Source organism: Podarcis gaigeae (assembly GCF_964106915.1).
Source record: "Podarcis gaigeae genome assembly, chromosome: Z".
Lineage (NCBI taxonomy): Eukaryota > Metazoa > Chordata > Lepidosauria > Squamata > Lacertidae > Podarcis > Podarcis gaigeae.
In genome coordinates, this window is record NC_139691.1 from 2,007,671 (window position 1) to 2,028,059 (window position 20,389).

Genomic DNA, 20,389 nt, shown 5'->3' on the forward strand with positions numbered 1-20,389 from the left:
ATTCCAAGGGGAACAGGCACCCAAGACAAGGGGAGTCACTGGCTCATTGTCCTAATCCATCTCACCTGCTCTCTTAATCTGGTCTCCTGGCTCTCTCTCCAAGCCATATCCCTCACCGGTCCCACTTCACAGCAAGCTGGCATTGCGGGAAAGGATTTCTGAGTAGTTCAGAATCGCTTTCCTCCCCTTTCTCAGCACACCAAAAGAAAACGAAAGCTATTGGTCATGACAGAATGGTATCTCCATAAAAGTATGTGCCACATTGTTTTTTTTATATATACAGGTCTTTTATGATAGCTACCTGGGTGGCCTGGAGCAAACATTTAGCATTACTGCCAACAACAGGTAAAGAGAGAAAATGGGGGCAAAGAAGTCACTTGCTTTCAGCGATACAGTCAGGAAGACTTCCTGGGTCACCGGCAGCCTTAGCCATGATCTCAAACAGGTGCATGTTCTGCCCCACACTTATGGACCCTTGAAATATGTGCTGGGAAAATTCTGTTAAGCAGCTACCTGTTCTGCACACCACCATCTTATTCCAAAGCTGCTTATTAAGCAAGGGCCGATTTTCACAGCTTTTTCTCCTTTTTTCTGCGTGGCGAAGTCATACTTTACTTCAACTTCTCCTTCTGCCGGATTCCAGTGCTAAAAACACGCCCTGCAAGTACCTCCAGATTGTGACCCAAATCAAAACAGGTGTTTTGCAAGCCAAGGGGAACCAAATGAAAAAAAAGTTTAAAAGCTCCACAGATGCATCTTTCTATTATGCTCGTAGTACTTATTGGCTAAATTATTCAAGGATAGAATTAATCACACTTATCTTTTGATTGGAGGGACGCAGGTGCTGCTGTGGGTTAAACCACAGAGCCTAGGGCTTGCCAAGCAGAAGGTCGGCGGTTCGAATCCCCGCGACGGGGTGAGCTCCCGTTGCTCGATCCCAGCTGCTGCCAACCTAGCAGTTCAAAAGCACGTCAAAGTGCAAGTAGATAAATAGGTACCGCTCCAGCGGGAAGGTAAACAGCATTTCCATGCGCTGTTCTGGTTCGCCAGAAGCGGCTTAGTCCTGCTGGCTACATGACCCGGAAGCTGCACGCCGGCTCCTTCGGCCAATAAAAAGAGATGAGCGCCGCAACCCCAGAGTCGGCCACGACTGGACCTAATGGTCAGGGGTCCCTTTACCTTTACCTTTTGATTTATGCCAATGAACTTCAGTATTCCGTTGGGTGTCCTGCTCAATCCCTGCCACCTTGGCTCACTTTCAGAACATGTTTCTTTGGCTGTGCTGACTGGTAACATCAATTCAGAAGGCCAGTCAAGAGCAACTGGTGGGACACAGTAGAGTCCTGTGGCTGAAGAAAGTGATCGTGGCCACATCAGGGCCACCAAGCCTGACCAATGAGCCTGCCAGCTCCCTGCCTCCTCTCCCTGGGCTCTTATATTCCTGTGGCCCAGGGCAACTTCCTCACATGCACAGAGCAGGCCAGAAGGTCAAGGCGGTCACTGCAGAGTGCATTGCCTAAATCAGGGGTTGGGGTCCTTGAGTTGAGGGGCAGAATGCATCTCTCCAATCCTTCTCGTCTGGACTTTGGATCTCAGCCCAAGCCACACCTTTCCCTAGCCCACTTCACACCCAGATTGGTTTTCCCTATTCTTGAACTGTGATGCCTCCCTCTTGCGTGAGTGGAGGACAGAGAGGGGTTTGTGCATGTGTGCAGAAACTACCCCACTGTGCACAGAATTTTAACTGTGCAAAGTTAAAATTCAGATTTGTTGCTCCACTTACTTTCACCTTTGGCCCTGCCTGCCACTGCATCCTTGCAATAAAAAGGATTCCCAGAGGGAGGAGTCAACTCTGTGGCTAGAGGTTTCAATGAATTAAGGTGCAAGGTACAACAGGTGCCAGAAAGGCAGCTGGCTCTCCATAGTCACCTCTCTGCGCTAAAGGAACTTGAGACAAACTGAATAAAGGATTTGTAAGAGATTTTTTTTTGGGGGGGGGGGGACAACCCTGCTGCACTGAATGAGCCCTACTTCCTGAAAATTGATTACATGAAATGTATTGTTTCACACAAAAGAAGTCAGCAATCAATTTGTAGGGACAACATGCAATATACATCATGAAACCCCACTCCCCCAGAAAAGTGGAACCCAGAGGAAAATAATGGTGGAGAACCTTTAGGCTCCCAGCCTAAAAAATGATTCTGGAGCAGCAACTGAGACCCCCTCCCCCCACCGTGTGCCTGCTATGTCTGTGGGCTCCAGAGACAGAGCCTCTAAGCAGGCTGTCCCCTCCCTGCCCACTATGGCAGGATCCCTGGGGGCTCCTAGCATCACACGCCTTCTGCTTCCTGACAGCAACATTGCCCCTTGAAATGCTCTGGTCAGGCAGGCACCCTTTCTTCCTGCACAAAGCAGCTGCCTTGCCTGCCCCAAGGTGGCCTCCAAGCTATTCTTAGCTTTGTTAAATTCAAAAGGGGAGGAAGGAGAGACAGGCTCCTAAGCAATTAGCAACAAAGCAGAATGCTGCAGCACATCTCCCTTGCTAGGCAGCCTGGCAACACCTGTGTGTGCTTTGGAAGCTGCTAAATCTAGTGAGCGAACTTCAGCTTGCGGTTCTGGGTAATAATAGAAGTGTGAAAGGTAACGGACCCCTGGACGGTGAAGTCCAGTTGAAGGCGACTATGGGGTGAGGTGCTCGCCTCACTTTTCAGGCCGAGGGAGCCGGTGTTTGTCCACAGCTTAGAACTGCAGAGGTGGATGGGACCCCGAGGGTCATCTAGCGCAACTTGCAGTGCAGGAATCACAGCTGGAGAATCCCTGGCAGATGGCTATCCAACTTCTGCTTAAAAACCTCCAGTGAAGGCGAGTCCACCACCTTCTGAGACCCATCAATAAATGTACAGCCCACGAGCCGCACACAGGGCAGGAGGGGCTCGATTCCACGTTGAACCTGAATCTTCAAACATGTGCACAGATTGACCATGGAACCCGATGATATCCATCCTTTGCAGCCAATTGTCTGCTAGCCAAGGTACTGCAAGCAGGCAGAAAAGTGGACCTTGGAAGCAACTCAGAAAACACTCCTTCATCCATGGGCACAATTCAGCACCTGCTAAAGGACGGGGTGCAGCTCAGTGGTACAGCACTTGCCTGGCATGTAGAAGGTCCCAGTCCCTGGCAGCATTTCCAGGCGTGGGGGGGGGGGGCAAAGACTCCTGTCCTGATGCCCTGGAAAGCCATTGCTGGTTTGCTGAGCTGGAAGGCCCCATGGTCATACTCAGGGTAAGGCATCTTCCTGCAGTCCTATAGACCAGGGATGCCCAACAGGTTGATCGCAATCCACTGGGAGGTTTTGGTAGATCGTGGTCGATCGCTGGGTCCCTTCCCTTAGTGTTTGAAAAATAGAATCTGGCCCCGCCCCCTGAACCTGCCTACCATTGTTGATCTGCAGAACGGAAGACGGAGTAGTTTACTCAGTGAGGCTGTTTGTTTCCCCAGTGAACTGTGGTTGAGTGACTGCCCCTTCCCAATGGGGGCTTTCCTCCTCCCTAAAAAAGCTCAATAACATTGCCCTGTGCTCCCCAAAAAGGCGGCTTTCCTTTCCCAAAAAAAGATAATCAACTGAAAACTGAACCCCCGTTTTCAATTCTGTAAGTAGATCGCAGCTCCTGGGAGTTGGCCACCCCTGCTATAGACCAACAAGTTAACAGTTGACAATTAGCAATTTCCTGTAATATATCCACAATGGCGCTCAGAGATGTCTTGTGAAGTTCCCCACTTGTCAGGGTAAACATTCAGCAGTTGAACCTCCCAAGTGACTCTCTTAGCGGTCCTCCTCTCTGAAATGGGTTCAAATTGTAACCAAGGATTAAAGTGCAGAGTTTCAAGTGCTCGCTCAGCTACAAAGCTCACCAGCTAAATTCTGATGCAGTCACCAGACCTTCAGCAGAGCCACTGTCTAGGTGAGGATGAAGGGAGAGGAGAACAGTACTGTGTCCTGTAGGCCAAGCAGCGCTGGAGAACATTTTAACCAATGTTCTTTTAGTCAATAACTAAATGGAAAACATATGCCTACTCACCGCAAGGCTTCCAGACACAGCAAGCCATGTATCCAAAAGTGTGTTTCTCAGGGCTAAGGAAAGTGGGAACTTTTAGCACAGGTGCTCAAAGGTGCTGCCCATGCCAAGAGCCTGAGGCCATTTTAGGCTTAGGCACACAGACACGCTATCTCTCTCTCTCTCTCTCTCTCTCTCTCTCTCTCACACACACACACACACACACACACACAGCCCATGGCCCATCCAGCAGGGCTTCCTATGTGAAACAAGGAGGGAGCTTCCGTGCAAGCGAAGTGCTGTGGGTCAGTGCAGGGGGGCTTTTAATGGATGTGTTTCCTGTGAGTGATGTTCTTCCCCCATCAGAACACAGCTGGGACGCTGGAGAGGGTGGGTTCCAGGAACCAAGAAGGCCAAAGCTCAGCAGCAGAGCACCTGCTTTGTGTTCAGAAGGCGCTGGGCTCAATCCCTACACGTAAAGCACAGGAAGGTGCTCTTGTCTGAAACGCTGGAGTGCTGCTGCTCTGAGCGTAGAAGGCTGCTTCCTAATGCCCCAACCTTTTCTTAACTTTCTTACTGCCCCAGCAGAGACAAATTGAGCAGATGACATTTCCATTAAAAGTGAAAGACAACAAGAAAATAGTAATACAATTTTACTAGTTTATATATCAATTCAAAGATCTATACTCTGCAAACTACTCTTCTACTACAATGTCCACACATCTATTAATGATGGAGTTACAGTTATTTTTTGGTATTATTAAAACAATACGAGATATTCATGTACACAGTTTTAAGGGGAAGAGAAATTATGAACTCCTGGGCACCGCAAGGTCTTTTTGCCTCTGGTAGTCTCAGGCTGCATTAGCTAGCATTAGTCTGGTCAACAACAAAAAAAATAACGTAGAAATACAAATTATCTTTATATACAAACCAGTGCCTCTTATTGTAACCAGCTTATACTCAAAACACGCTGCACACAAGAAAAGTTTATCCGCTGATACAATAGCTATTTCATTTCAGCGTAGCACAAACCAGTATAAATTAAAAAAGAAGAAAATACAAAGGTGCAAAACCTCCATTCTACAGCTTTTCTGGTGAGACGTTTTGGGGTAGTCTAAGCGCTCAGAAATCCAAGCAGACCTAGGACCTACCAGTGTAGTTACAGGAAGCGTGGAGGGAAAGGGAAGGGATGGTGGCAGCGGAATGGTGCACACGAACAAGGAAAACCCAGCCGGCCATCGGAGCCACAAATCGCCTCTGCCTGGGAGAGGCCCAAGCAAAGATGGCGAAAAGATGGCACACAGCAACAGCGCAGCCAGTGCAGTGATCCCTCCTTCCCTCCCCACCCCTTTATTTTGTGTTGCCCTCTTCCCATCCATGTGCAAAACCATAAAGGATAAAGGATAATAGCTCCCGCAGAGGCAGAGCAGCTCTCCAGAAAGTGCAAGGGAGGCTGGCTAAACAGACAGACAGTCTTAATGCTTTTAAAGTTAAAAGTACGAAGCTTCTGGTTCACAAATGGGCTGGATCCAAACTAAGCTAAGTAGTATCTGAAGATTCCACCCAAGTCAACGAGACAAAGTTAGGAGCGAGTTAAAAGCCTCGCAGACTTCATTAGGCCCAAGTTTAGCTTAACTCAGTCCAGAGGTCCTGCCCACTGAAATGATACAGGTATGTGTTATATATGGCTCTGGAAGATGAACCACGTGTGGAACGGACCACGGTAGAAGTTAAATAGCTCGGAGACAAGGAGGACTCCAATAGCGACAGGTACTTTGAAAAGACAATGATGACACTCCCCCTCCTCCAACCCACTTGCATAGAATTGATTAGTGACACAATAACTAAATCGTGGACAAAGGAGAGACACAGGGAGGTGTGTTCACACACTTGCAGGGGGGGGGGGGGCGAACCTGCTCCAAAAGGTAACCATGCAAATGCTTCTTCCCCCACTAACTCAGGCGGGGGAGGGGGAGGATCTAGTCTCTGGCACTGGAGTAACTTCTTGGAAATAGTATTTTTTCCCTTTTGTTCTTTTAAAGAGTTATAACTGTAAAAAAAAAGAAGTTCTTGTATCTGTAAACTTAGTAAGTCTGAGGTTTTGGTAAATTCTCGTACCTGGGCCTGCGAAATGCCTCCAGCCAGACTGTAGAATGGAGTGTTTTTTTGTGTGTGTCCCCCTCTCTGCCCCTCTGAAAAGAGCTTCCAGTCTACAGCTACACCCCCTGGTTAAATAATCAGTAGTATGAAGATCCTGCGCTGAGCCTCGCAGCGGTAGCCTCGCAGAGAGCTTGGGCCACTGACCTGCGGAAAGCCCCAACATGCGCTGTGTGTTTCTAGAGTCTATGTACATTCTGGTCCTCTCTCTCCCACATGGCAGCAGCATCGGCAATTGGCCGAGGCAGCAACGGAAGGCAGAAGGTGTCCCAAGGGGAACGTGGGCCGCGGGAGGAGGCCGCCCCTTCAGCACGTCTCTTTCCCTTGAACGCCTGTCACTGTCTTTATGGAGCTCAGTGTTCGGTTGAACCAGGTCTTCCGGGAGGCCTGCACCTCATTCAGCGCCTGCCCCAAGTCATGCTCCAGATCCTGGAAGGCAACAGGAAAGGAGAGTCACATAACTCCCAATTTCCGTGCACACAACCACCCCCACCCCCTCCCCAACCTCACTTGAACAAACCTAAGCAGGGGGTACAAAATTCACTCCAACTCTACGTCGTCTTGTTTCCAGAAACCATTTTTTAAGAGAAGAACTTGGGAGTTTCCAGCTTAGGAATGGGGATTTCATTTTGGACATGGCCACTCACCCTTGTAGGAAGGCAGGGGCACCACCCCATTCCCACTGCCCCCAATGTGACCTACCTGGATTTTACACTCTGCCTCCACCAGCTGCAGCTTGGTCTGGGCGAGCTCCAGCTCCATCTCCCGCAGCTGGTTCTTTAGCGCCTCCTTCTCCTCATCCGTGTCCTCCTCGGAGCCCTCCCGGGCAACGCTGGCCACCTTCACCCGCCCCTCCTTGTTGAAGAACTCCCGGCAACGCTCACAGTCGTCAACCTTTTGCTGAAGCCAAGGAGATCAGGTCATGAGCTTCCCCACCCACAGGGGCAGGGTTCCCACTGCAGCCTGCGTCTGTGTGCCAACCTGCCCCTGGCACGCCCATAATTTGCCCCCCAAAGCTAGCGGCAGGAGCCTGGGTCCAAAGCAGCAGTTTTGCCCAGAGGCAACCTTTAGTAGCCAACAGCTGATATGGACACCAAACTGATGCAGCTTTAAACTTAACTTAATGATCATGGGACTTTCTAACTTTTCTGGAATGACTCAATTGGGAAGGGGTAAATTTCTGCCTGTGGGAGAGGAAAGCCACTCCAGATGCCCGTGCAGTTCCCCCAGTCCAAGAACTATTCCATCACACACACAAACACACCTTGATTCCCATATGACTGGTATGGTTGTGGGGGTTAGAGTGTCAGGCTAGACCCTACTCTAAATCGCCGTGCACCCATGAAGCTAACTGAGGTTACCATGGGTTAGTAGTCACTGCCTCTCAGATGAAACCACCTCAAAGGGATGTTGTGAGGATAAAAGTTCAGGGTGTGGGAGAGAGAACAGTGTATGCTGCCTTGAGCTCGCGGGAGGAAAGGCAGGATGCAATTGCAATACGTAATTCAAGCTCCAAATTGCTCACACATTCAAAGAGGGGTAGGCATCCAGAGTCAGAAGGTCCCCAGGGAGATGAGAGGCTTCAGAGTCACCCTTTTCATATCAGGATGAGCACCATTGAAAAGCAACAGGGGTAACCTCCAACACATTATTATATGCTTTTAAGGAGGAATCCCAGAAATGGCCCAATCCTAAAATGGCACAGGGGTTGTTTCCAGAGGACGCCAAAAGAGCCTGTAGCAGCATGGATCAGGCCAAGGACCCCATATGGCTCAGCAACCAGATGCCCAAATACGAAGTCTGAAAGCAGGACCTGAGCACCACAGCCCTCAGCTCACATGTCCTCCAAGGGATTCAAGCTGCCTTCAGCCTAGTGCTAAACCCAACCAATGCCCTAGCAGAGGCACTCCTTACCCGAATCTTCTCAATCTCAGCTTTATTTGCTGTCTGCTGCTTCTCCAGTCTCTCGCTCAGTTGGGAGCAGATCTACCAAAACAGAGAAAGAACTTCAGCTGAGCCCATTGAAGTCCTTGGTCCTGGCTTCCCAAATGGCCAGCTAGAGGCCTTGAGGAAGCCGTGGTTAGGACTTGGCCAAAAGACAGGTATGAAGCGATATGCGCAGCCTTTGCAGAGAGAGATTCCATTTACCCATTGTGGCCTCTCCTCTTCTGCTCATGCGCAAGGATGTTCCAACCCCCGGAACTAGATGGAATACAACTCCCATCAGCCTCAGCTGAAGTCCATCACCCCCTGGAGGGCATCAGGGTGGAGCAGCCTTCATGAGGCCTTTTTGAGAGTTGCATCCATCTGCAGCAAGCGGAAGACTTCCCCTTGCAGCCAGCAACCTGGAAGACCCCTGCATTCACCTGCTTGTAGTCTCCAATGATGGAACTGTTCTTCTTGATCTCTGACTCCGCCTTGTCCAGTTCCCGGCGACACATCTCCTTCAGCTGCAAAAGAAAGACCAGGAGGGATCAGGGCTGGGCTAAAAAGCAAACAGCTCTCATTCTGCTTCCAAGCAAAGATGCATAGCAACTTTTCACATCTGAGTTGTATGTACCTTCCCCACCCACCTTCAAGCTGGAGGCCTTCCACATGGGCCCTCCTTCTGAAATATGCTTGGGGAGGGGATGGCAGCACCAAGGGACAGGCCTTTTTGGTGGTGCTGCCCTGAAAAACTCTAGAGCCCTTTCCTGAAAGAGACTTGCACAGTGCCTACTCTAAATGTCTTTTTGGCACAAGACCTTCCTCTCCCCACAGGTATCGGGAATCCAGCTGGGTTTGGCAAGGGCAGAACCACAGAAAAGCCACCCAGAGAGGCTGCCGGACTCTAGAACCAGCGATTCTGCCCTTGCCGTGCCTGGTCTCCCTCCCACTGGTGTCCCCACCTCCTTGCCCCATGGCCCAAACCTGAGCCGACTCCTCCTCCAGCCGCCTCTTTTCATCTTCAGCATCTATCAGCTTCTGCTTGGTCATCAGCAGTTCCTTGTTCAAGGCATCCGCCTTCTCCTCTGCCTGGAACACAAAACGTGGGAGAGCCAAAATGTCACAGAGTCCATCTCCGGTCATGTTTTATTTTATTTTTTTATTTTTTTTAAAAAAACATTCCTAGCAGAAAGCAGCAATTCTGCAAATAGCAAATAAACAGTTGTGAAGAAGTGGGTGTGTACATGGGCAGGCAGTTGAGATTTGAGGCTGGGTCTTGCACATTAAATTTAGAATAAAGACCTGGCAATATCCGAGACCATTCAGAAAGCAGCAAACCCACTCCATATACAAAAGGGGGAGAGAGGCCGGGGTGGGGGGCATGTAAGCTGACACCCCACCAATACTGAAACAAGGGTTTGTGCTGAAGGCACTGCCTTTTCAACCAGGAATCCAGACAAAAGGAGAAGAAGAGCTTGCTTGCTTTACAAGCACAGCGAGTGTCATTTCCGACATCTGCCTCTCCTGCTATTTTCCAAGATGAGGACCTCCCAGGGACAGGGTAGTGACACTGAGAAGGGATCCATCGTGCACATTCACACACACACCCAGTATTTTCACCTGCCAGGTAACCTTCATTTGTTTCCTCCTCCCACACAATGTTCTGGGATTGTGTGAATACAGAGAGGTTCAGAGGTCTTTTAAAATCAGTAAGTGCCAGAAGAAAAAGGCTGGCTTGGAGGAGCTGCACAGAACAAATCTTCCCCGCTTCTTCCTGAGTCAACTGCTCTCTGAAAAGATGGCAGACTTATCCACCGTCACTGTTTTGGGAACGTTCCTGCCTTGTCCTAACATGAGAACCTGGCTAAACCAAGTCGACTGGCGCCATTTTACATGACCCAATAGAGAGTGTATGGCTATTTGTGATAAGGCACAGGAAAGGCTGGGCAGGATTCAAAGACCTGCTGCTAAACTGGTAGAAAGTAAAAAGAAAAGAAGGAAGCCTGGATAGTTGCAAAAAAAGGAAATGCTTTGCCTCATCAGAGCAGGCTTCCCCAACCAGGTGCCCAGAAATCTTCAGCTGCTACGATTCCCATCAGCCGCAGCAAACATGGCCGTATAGCCTATGCTAACACAACGTGGTCAGAATCTACTTTCTTGTCATTTCAATCCACTGGTCCGGGTCCCACCTCCAGAGCAGGAGAAAACAAGCCTCCTCCATCTTCCATGGGACCTCCATGTTATCCTGTCACTTTTACCTTTACCTATCACATCTCTGTCTTCTACAGGCTAAACGTACCCAGCTCCCACAACTGCTTTGTCACACAGCAACCCACCCCAGGACACTCAGGGATAAAGCCAGTTTATGTTGGTCATGGGGCTCTGCTCTCAAGTCAACTGGGCTGAGAAGGTTGGAGGTAGGGAATGGATTCTCAAAGGGCAGAACCCAGGAAGCTGCCATAAGCCAAATCCCTATCTGGGGGACACCAGGAGTTGAACCTAGGACCTTCTGCGTGGAAAGCAGATGCTCTGCCGCTGAGCTACAGGCCTTCACAAAAGACGGGCTCTGTCCTCAGGGGCACCGAGAGAGAATGGTGGCCAAATAGACAAATAGGGCAGTGAATGGCCAGGGAAGGCCTCTGGCCCTTACATTATCCAAGTCCTTCCTCAGGGCGATCTTGCTTGTCACCAGCTCGTGGGCCAGGTCATCATTCTCCTGCTCCAGCCTCATGTTCGCTTCCTGCAAGCGCCGGTTGTCTCGCTGGATCGAGGCAAAAAAGAGTCAAAAGATAACAACTTCCTGAATCAATGACTCATTAAGTGACTCCACCTCAGAAGACACTGGATTAAGTTCCTAGAAGGCTACCAATGCTTCACCCAAGGGTTGAGGGGTCTTGCTCCCCAAGATGCTTCCTTATTTTCAAGGCAGTAGCCCCAGCCTCTAGGTGCCCCCAAAGCAACTGCCCCCAGAGTGGTCACCCCAGAGGGTCTCCTCCACCCTAAACCCTGCAATTAAACATTCATTGTAGCTGCCTGGATCTTGGCATTGCAAGTAGGAGGCTAAGGAGCTTATTTATGTCTTATTCATGGAGGCCACCAACAGCTTGCCCACCAACAAAGACATGGGGTGGGTAAACAGAAAGGAGACTGACTTTTGCAGACTGAATTACAAGGCTGGAATTAAATGCTGCATATATATAGCCAGCAGGGGCAGGACTTTTTCAGTGGTAGTGCCCCTGGTTACGGATTTGCCTTCTCAGAAAGGACTGCCTGAGACCATCCCTGCTCTGTGGTCCCTGCACAAAACAACACTGAGACATGTGTGGTTATCTGGTCCAAGGCTCGCCCCCAACATGGCAGAATAACATAAATTACCTCAAATCTTTCTATGGGGTCTTCCTGCTGAGCCTGCTGCTCTCTCATGGCATGGTACTCCCGTTCATATTTCTTCAGCTTCTTTTGGCTAATCTAGGGGTGGGAGAGAGAATCAAGAGCGTCTCAGTCAAGACATGTGGAGAAGCTGTGCTTTTGCTTCTTTTAACTCAAGATATCCGCTGGAGCCTTTCTATAAAAACAAAACGGAACTCCGATGATTGATTTGGCTGGGAGTCTCTTGCTTAGGAAGCTTACAGTTAGGCACCCTTCCAACTTACAGAGTCACTGGACACAGTAGGGAGGATAAATGAATTCTTATCAGTACATGTGCGGAGGAGTTGTGCATGTCGGGACAGAGACTGTGACTTCAGAAGGACAGTGCCCCGGTCACATAACCCTTAGAGCGCCTCAAAGCATCTTCAGCAAATGTCACACACACACACACACTGATCCAAGCTCCATGGAGAAGGTCTCCTCTTCCCTCCCCATTGCATCACAAACAGACATTTTCCCCAGAACAATCTTTCCTGTTTTCACCTCAAGCGAGAGCTGGAACATATCATGGTTGGCTTCTCAATAAGGAGGTGGCTTCAGGCTGGGAGTGGGGCTCAGGTAGCATTTATTAACCTGTACATTTCAACTTGTGCTAAGTCCATATCTATTGTGGCACGGACTTTCTGGAGACCCCCCCTTTTATGCAATCTGGCAGTTTTTAAACATTCTCTGACACTTAAGAAAACACACTACCCAGTGCCCTGCTTTTCTAACTGCTGAAATGTTATCACACAAATCTAAAGCCTTGGATTTATTTTTTTGACTTGGATTAAGCAGTATATTTGCTCCGCAAAACAAACAGTGTGATGTAGCAGAGTGTCTAACCAAGGGTTCAAACCCCACTTGGCCATGGCCCTGGGCCCGTCACTGCCTCTCAGCCTAACCTACCTCACAGGAATGTTGTTTTGGGGATTAAATGAGATGGGGAGGAGCCACATATGCCACCTTGAGCTTCATGGAGAAAAGGTGGGAAGTAAATGCAGGAAGGGAAAGGGAAAAGCGAAGCAAACACACTCCAGCCTCTTATCCCTGTGAATGGGCAAGCCAGCTAGCAAACCTGGGGCTCCCACCTATTCCCCCATCCCAATGCAGTAAGGTTTATTTTGAGGCTGGCTGAAAAGCCAACCAGCTTGCCCTACAAAAAGGCAATTATCACTGTGAGAGATGAATGGAAAGAACAACAACAGCCAAGACTGTCAATCAGCAGGGGATGGGGAGCACGATTTGCAAAACCACCACCTTTTCCCCCACATCATCAGTCTCCAGACCAGCCTGGGGCTCTTCTCTAGATGTTCTGGACTACAGCTCCCATCAGCCCCAGTCCAGAACATCTGGAGGGCCCAGGCTGGTGCCAGAGGCTGCCCAGGGAGGATGCCAACAGTTTTGTTAAGGGATGTTGGAGCGGCATAAAACCTGTCCTCTTGCTCCCTCTACTGGCACCGATGCAAAAGCTCCACCAAGGCTCCCTCTGGCAGCGCAAGTCTTCCTCCCTCCACTTTACAGCAGCTATTTAACTGTCTGGAAAGTCTCCAGTCACAGCCAGAACAGGAGGCATCGCTGCTGGCAGTGCATGATGGGCATATTCACCCCCCTGAGTATTTCATAGCAAGGCTCCACTTAAATGCAACCCCGCAAGGGCCGGTGGTTCCACTCACATACCTTCATGCTGCAAGCCAACTCCATCAGCCTCTTGGCATTCTCCTCAGAGCGATATCGCTTGGGCAGCTGCACGCGGAAAAACTTCAGAGCACCCTCGAAGTCAGTCAGCAGCAAGTCGTCCCTAGTTGTCTGAGAAAGTGCAGAGAAAAAGGGTTTCTGGAAAATGAAATTGTATGGCACCCACATCCTGTAACTAAGAAAAGTGGTGGCAAAAGTAGCTTCATTTCTTCCTTAGGGAAGAACTTGGAAATGATATTTAACTCCGCTTTATTGAAAACAAAACACAAAACCCCCACAACACAACACAACACAACACAACACATTCCTGTTTTCCTGTGTGGCTGCCTGCAGCCCAGTGCCAGATCACAACCCCCCCTTGCTGGCTGGGGCCAGTGAAGTTTGCGGTCCCATGCACCCTGAGGGCAGCACCTTGGTGCAGGCTGCTGTGGGGCAGGAGTCCTTTGTGATGGAAGACAGGATGGAGGGAAGGCTAGGAAGGTTAAGGGACAGGATATCTGGATTGTCACAGACAGTTTAAAACTGAAAGTTTTGACAATGGCAGGAAGTTCTGAAGCAAGAGCAGCCTCCCTGCTCCCCTTATCCACCCACGCTGGTGGCAAAATGCAGGCACTGAGTGGGAGGAAAGCCTCATTCTGCTAGGTCCTTCCTAGCAAAGTATGGTTCATCCTTCCCCACCCCAGGGAAGACAAAGAGAGACAGACACTCCCGTCCAAGGTGGGCAGGAGGGAAGGTTGCTCACAGTCTGTCCCAACTACCTGTGGGGAGTTATTGGATCCTGGCTCCTTCCTTCCTTTTTTCTTTTAAAAAAATAATCTCTATTTACCCCAGCTCTTTTTTCTACGTTGCAAACATGGCCCCATGGGTGGGGAGAGAGATGTTCAAGAGCCCCAAGGTGTTCAGCAAGAGCCCCATTGTAAAACTCACTCCACTGGAGCCGGCACCCACTAGTCATTCTCTTGCCAAGTTCTTTCTTTTAGACCCTGCTTTTAAAAATTGTAAGATAAATCTGCAGGACAACTTTAGGATTTCTACAGTGCAGACGTTCACTGCAGGGCTTTCGGCACAAATCATGTGAAGCGGAACAGAGGGGCTGGATACTCACTTTTAACAACCCAAGGGCAACATTGAATATAACACTGATGCCCTGCAGGAAAAAAACAAGAAAGAAAAGCAAGTAGTGAGAGACAAAACCAACATTCGGAGCAGTCTCTGCCAAGTCTGTTCTGGACGAGAACTATCAGCCCCATAACCCATTCTGATTTATGGTCTGTTAAACAGATAGGTCTTTCTCTCTGCTCCAAAGCCTTGATATCCTCTACTAAGTGTCATCTTACTGCAGGGGGTGAGGATGTAAGCTAAATGTACCCAGAAGACTCAACAGCTCGTTGCTGCTGTACAGGTTCCTAGAACACAAGCTCCACCAGCAAGTCTGCATATATTTTTCTTGTAATTGTGGGCAGAGAAGAGAGAAAGAAGAGTGCCTAGACATTTGAACAACTAGATCATGGGATGCAGCTCCACCTGAGCTGCTTGGATTTCAGGAAAGGGTTCCTATCCTTCATGGTTGAAAATGAAAAGCTGAAAATGGGCAGACAGTTCCTCTGGCAGCTCAGAAGAGACAGGCCAGAGCAAAGCTGATAGCTGCTATTTTCAGCAGGGTGCACCACTCTCCGCACCATCACACACACACACACACACACACACACACACACACACACACAAACACCCTGAGGAGCACAGACCCCAGCTGGGAAAGGAACAGAACGATCTCTCAGTAAAAGGGGGCACAGCAGAACTGTGCCATTTTCCGAGGGGGAAAGTCCACTGAGAATTAATGAATGTTGCTAATTAGCAAGCGAGTAAACAAATTATTAAAACTGCCTCCCAGGAAGCCATTGCCACCACTGCTGCTGCCTGGCTAAAATGTGCTCTGTTCACTGCTCCCTCACAAGTGTGATTCAGACATGTTTCGTCAATTTTGCTGCAAGGTTTGGCAGAACCCTCTAAATCTCTCAAACAAGAAGACTGCACTGCATTGAATTCCACTTTTAAGTTCTCCTTCCAGGTCTGAGCCTTCAGCCCCCACGGAAGCCCCTTGCGCAATCCAGTGGTTGTTTAGGGAAGGGAATCCAGGGGAACCCTCCGAACATGGTCAAATAGTCTAGAGCAGGGCCCACCCTTACGATGCCCTCCAGATGTTGCTGCACGGCAGCTCCCTTCTTCCCCGGCCAGAAGGCTTGCAGGCTGGGCCTGACAGGAGCTGGAGTCAAGCACAATCCCTTCTCCTCGTATGGCAGGCTGGTCCCTAAGAAGGTGCCCCAAATGGAACTGGGCAGGGGGCAGCATGAATCGACAATGACTTTCAAATATTTAAATCAGAAAAGGAGGGGAAACAATTCCTCACCAGAGTTCCACACCATCAGAATCCCAAAACAATCAGAAGTCCCAGTGCCCACAGTGTTTCTGCCAAATGCAGAATGGTGATTAATACCCAGTTGCCTTGAGACCAGGTCAGACTATGTCCCTCGTTCACACACCGTGACACACCCCAGTTAAGCGTTTCCCACAGAATGGCTTTGTTTCTCTTGCTCACTCTGCTCCTTCCCAATAGCACCAGGAAGAAACAAACCATGATCTCTGGCTTCAGCGCTATGTCCAAACCATGGGCTAGGTGTTGTTTCACTGCTAAGGAACCACAATCTGCAGGCAAGGTTTGCTCTTGGCTTACAGACTGTGGTTTGTTGGGGGTGGAATGAGCAAAAGTCCCTGGGTTGGGTGTAGTAGCACAAAGCCAGGGATAGGGGTTTGCTCTCTCTGTAGGCCAGCAGGCAGGGGGCAAACAGTCCACAAAGGCATCCTCTACCATGACATATAGACTGGCATCGTCTACCCAGGCTGGCAGTGGCTCTCAAGCAAAGATCTCTCCCATCGCTGTAACGGGAGATGCAACTGAGCTGCAATCTCCCCCCAGCTTTATGGATATTCCTAGCACATTATGACAACAATGAACTCAAACAAGAACAGCGCGTACTAGAAAGTGGCATGGAAAGACCTTACCCAAGCAATTGGCCATGGGTCCCACAGGGAAAACGCACCTCACCACCTGTGGGTCTCTTCTCCCAAGTAACTAAGACATCTAACCTAAGCATGCTTATTCCTCCTCCCTCGCAGTGCATCTTCCTTGTGCATTGTGTCCTTTTATAATGTAAGCCTAATGGCAGGGAGGGCTCTGTTTTTTTATATAAATTATGAGTTTCCTTGGGACCTCTTTATGGCTAAAGAGCAAGGTGAAAAATAGCCTCAAAATAAAAAGACTTCTACCATCAAGCTTGTTTGTCAACAGCATAGCAGTCCTCAGCACTCTTATTGTTGTGTTGCAGCATTTAGAAATGGAGGTGATTTTAATGCATTAGTTCCTTTTAACCTTTTGTATTTCTTTATTTTTACCTCATTTATTTTAACTATATATTTTAATGTAACATTTTTTTTTGGTTGATATTGTTTCTTTAAATATTGTATTAGCATGTATATTCTTTTCTGCAGCTGATACAACCATGATGGTAATAGAATCATAGAGATGGAAGGGCCCCTGAGGGTCATCTAGTCCAACCCCCTGCAATGCAGGAGTCTTGCCCACAGCTGTCCCTGGGTGGGCTCGAACCACCAACCTTCCGGTTAACAGCGACTGATCCACTGCACCACCTGAGGACTATAAGCAACAATAAAAGCAAGCTTTTAGCAAGCTCTTCTTGGCACCACATTCTGCCCAGAACTTTCTTGAAGCTGCTGAATCATTTCCTTCCTCCAGCACCAGCTTCTTGCACACAGCCATTCAGAGATTAAGGGGGACAAAGCTGACCTCCTTTGCCAGTGACTCAATGTCCAGATCACACACAGGCACACAATAGGTGGATTCAAAGAAATGGGAGATTAATATCTAATGTGCTGGCTGCAAGCTGCCATGATGCCATGTCTACAGAAGGCTGGAAAAACATCCATGAAAATGAACATGATTGTGAAACTGTTTATATATACCTTCCTTCTCTGCACCCTTTTATTTTTGCTTGTTTACAAACTCTCGTGTGTTTAGTTTATAACTAAATATACCCATGTGAAGGGCCGGGATTACTGGAATTTGTCAAAGGCGATCGCCCTTACCTCACACAGCAGCAGGTCAATGATGTGGAAGACCATATAAAGGGGGAATTTTGCTGTGAACAGCGTGAGGAACCATTGGGATGCATACATGTGTGCTTCAAGGCTGATGTCCAGAAAGTGGTTGTAGAGGTCAGGAATGTACTCCTAAAAGAGAAGAAAAAGACAAAAGTTTGTCCCAAATAGCAATAAATAAATAACACAACCATCTTCTCATCTGCAAGATGCTGTTTAAGATGGAAGCACACAACGGACTCATATTGTACCACAGAACGTTTAGGTTTCCCATTAACGTAATTTAGAACATTTAGGTCTCCTGGACATCAATGCCCCTAGGCAGCAACTAGCTTCAAAAAACACCCATTCAGGTGCATTAATGGTGGCAGCAGGGGAGGGGCAAGACCCGGTGTCCCATCCCCCCCCCAATGACCCCAATGGCCTGCTGAAGTGCCAACAGGCCTAAGGGCAGCCAGCTGCTGAAAGCTACTGCAATTGACCTGGCAAGGAACTTTTCACTTGTCTGGCATTCTAGAAACACGGGGATTCAGACATGTGAGCCTGCTCAAACTGTAAAGTGCTAATCAGAGGCCCTGCCACGAATTCCTTCATCACTGTGGTGGGTGGACACATGGTTGGGGGGGGGGCCCTACTCCACTGTGGCACCAAAACTGTGGAACGGCCTCCCGCGTGTGCTTCCCCACCCCAGCTGCATCTCCAGCAGCTTTCAGATGTGGAGCAAATAAATTCTTTTTCTAAGGGGTCAATCGGATTGCTGCTGGCAAAATGTAGACAAGTCTGTTACCTACAGGGTAACTTTAGTAAAAAATAAAATTACAGGCCCCCCTTTTTTTAACAAAAACAACTGCCAAGGGGATATTTTTTACAAAACCTAAACCTAAATGAATTGAGGAACTTTGCAATCTTAAATTTTGACAATCTGTTTTAATTTAGTCTTAGATTCTTATTACTGTTTTTGGTGACTAGTATTGCAATGGTCTTTGCCTAACAGACAACAGAAATTTGACTAAGCATTTTCACTTAATGAATTATTGGGTGTCATATCTATTATTATTATTATTATTATTATTATTATTATTATTATTATTATTATTTTCCACTGATTCTCTTCTATTGTTATTCATTCATTCATTCATTCAATATCACACTAAATATATAGAGTGTGGCTCTTTTGAACAATTCACAAGATGCTTCAAGTACACTTGGTAGAAGAACAACAATTTAAAAAAAAGAAAGAAAGAAATTGAAGGGGAGAGAATAAAGGCATGCTATTCCAGGGCTGGGGGAAGCTCTGCTGCACTCCAGATGTTGCTAGACTCCAACTCCCAGCATGGTCAGTAGGCAGGGATGATGGGAGCTGGAGTCCAGCAATGAGGATCACAGGAGCCAGCCCACTCTCCCTGCCACTGTGCTACACACGCTGTTGCGATAGTCGTGGGAAGAAGAAAATGGCCAGGGGAAGAATGGGGCACAGCTTGTCACATAATTAAGGGCCATGTGGCCACCCCTCAGCCAGGCCACCACTGTTAGCATCACCTCTGGACTTCACCTTGCAAAGAGCATCACTCTCTCGGATGAAACCCCGCCCCCTGTCAAATCTCGGTCTCTGGGGACAGACAGCACCCCTTACCTGCATGAGTCGCTCCAACTGATAAAACTTGCAGTGCAAATCTTCAAAATTCTGTTTGAAAAGCTCCCTGAGTCCGTAGTCAAACATGATTTTGACCAGAACACTAAAAGCCTGTTCTTCAGGCATCTGTCAAAGACAAAGAACAAAACCAGCTGTCATTTTTAAAAGGGTGGGGGGTGGGGGGTGGGGAGCTAAGCATGATAATCTAACTTCTTCCTTCCATTTTTCCTACCAGTATGTTGAGGGAACCACCTTACTTTATTGGCAGCCAAACATGGGCCATATGCACACTCTATTTTTAAAGCACTATACCTAGGGGTTGCCATATTACAAAAAGTGAAAATCCAGACGCAAAAGTTGCTGAGTTGTTGTTTTTTCCTTCAAAGTTGCTAAACTTTTTTTGCCAGATCACAAAAAAAGAAAGAAAAGAAAGTTTTTGAGCTACTTTTAAGGAAAATTTCCAAAATCTACACTTCCAACATGCGTCTGGCTTTTCCTGGACATTTAAGCTATCCCACCCAGACACTGCTGGGAAATTTTGGACGCACAGCAGTCCTAACTATACCACTTTAAACATCCATTCTGGGAGCTGCAGTTTGTTAGGGATGTCAAGAGCTATTAGAAGACCCCCATTTTTCTCACAGGGCTAAGGCTCCCAGAATAGTTTAACAATCAAGCCCTCTTCCCAGGGAACTCTGAGAATTGTAGCTCTGGACTGCAGGGTCTCCTAACAACTCTCACCACCTTTAGCAAACCACAGCTTCCGTAATTACTTTGAGGAAGCCATGACTGTTTAAAAGTGGTAAAGGTGTGCTTTAAATGTATGGTGTGAATGTGGCCCTACTCTACTCCCACAAGGAAAAGGCAGGAGATTATTGCTCATTCTTTCTGCCACCAATGAACCGTAAACCACCACAGGTTGTGTGAGAATATGACAGCAAGGGAAGGTTTAGCAGCAGTTCAGCAGAAAGTGAGGGGTAAACTGATGGTGTCATATCTACTCATGGGAACGTAAGAGCCTTGCACCTGCTATTCAGAGGCATCCTGCCTCCAGCAGTGAAGGTGGAGCACAGCAATCATGGCTAGAACCCACTGGTAGCCTTATCCACACCATGCCAGTCTTAAGTGGGTATCCTTACCCAGGGTGTTCTGGAAAAGTCTGTCATCTTCCCTTGCTCAAAAACTCACCCTGTTTTCCCACAGTAATGAAGGTTCACGTTCTGGGCCACGTCAACTGGGCCTTTTACAAGTTGAGGGGAGAACAGCTTTTAAAAAAAGGTAAAGGATCTCTGGACAGTTAAGTCCAGTCAAAGGTGACCATGGGGTTGTGGCACTC

At 48.3% G+C, this 20,389-nt stretch overlaps 1 protein-coding gene and 2 long non-coding RNA genes across 4 annotated transcripts in view; 2 read left to right on the forward strand and 1 right to left on the reverse strand.

Annotated features, from left to right (window-relative positions):
• The window catches only part of LOC310836556, a 205,326-nt gene that overhangs the window by 90,237 nt on the left and 94,700 nt on the right, over nt 1-20,389 (forward strand). The gene's annotated exons all lie outside the window — the stretch shown is intronic.
• Nucleotides 1-20,389, forward strand: part of LOC310836557 — a 104,486-nt gene that overhangs the window by 1,312 nt on the left and 82,785 nt on the right. The gene's annotated exons all lie outside the window — the stretch shown is intronic.
• RABGAP1 (RAB GTPase activating protein 1) overlaps nt 4,694-20,389 on the reverse strand; it is a 91,927-nt gene continuing 76,231 nt past the window's right edge. For both annotated transcript variants that reach the window (XM_083721680.1, XM_083721681.1), the window contains 11 exons: nt 19,054-19,179; nt 17,409-17,552; nt 14,353-14,394; nt 13,230-13,358; nt 11,517-11,609; nt 10,792-10,902; nt 9,126-9,230; nt 8,582-8,665; nt 8,130-8,201; nt 6,918-7,115; nt 4,694-6,644 (listed from right to left, as the gene is read on the reverse strand). In XM_083721680.1, the coding sequence (XP_083577806.1) occupies nt 6,522-6,644; nt 6,918-7,115; nt 8,130-8,201; nt 8,582-8,665; nt 9,126-9,230; nt 10,792-10,902; nt 11,517-11,609; nt 13,230-13,358; nt 14,353-14,394; nt 17,409-17,552; nt 19,054-19,179 (1,227 nt within the window). In that variant the 3' untranslated portion in view covers nt 4,694-6,521. The remainder of the gene's footprint in view (nt 6,645-6,917; nt 7,116-8,129; nt 8,202-8,581; nt 8,666-9,125; nt 9,231-10,791; nt 10,903-11,516; nt 11,610-13,229; nt 13,359-14,352; nt 14,395-17,408; nt 17,553-19,053; nt 19,180-20,389) is intronic.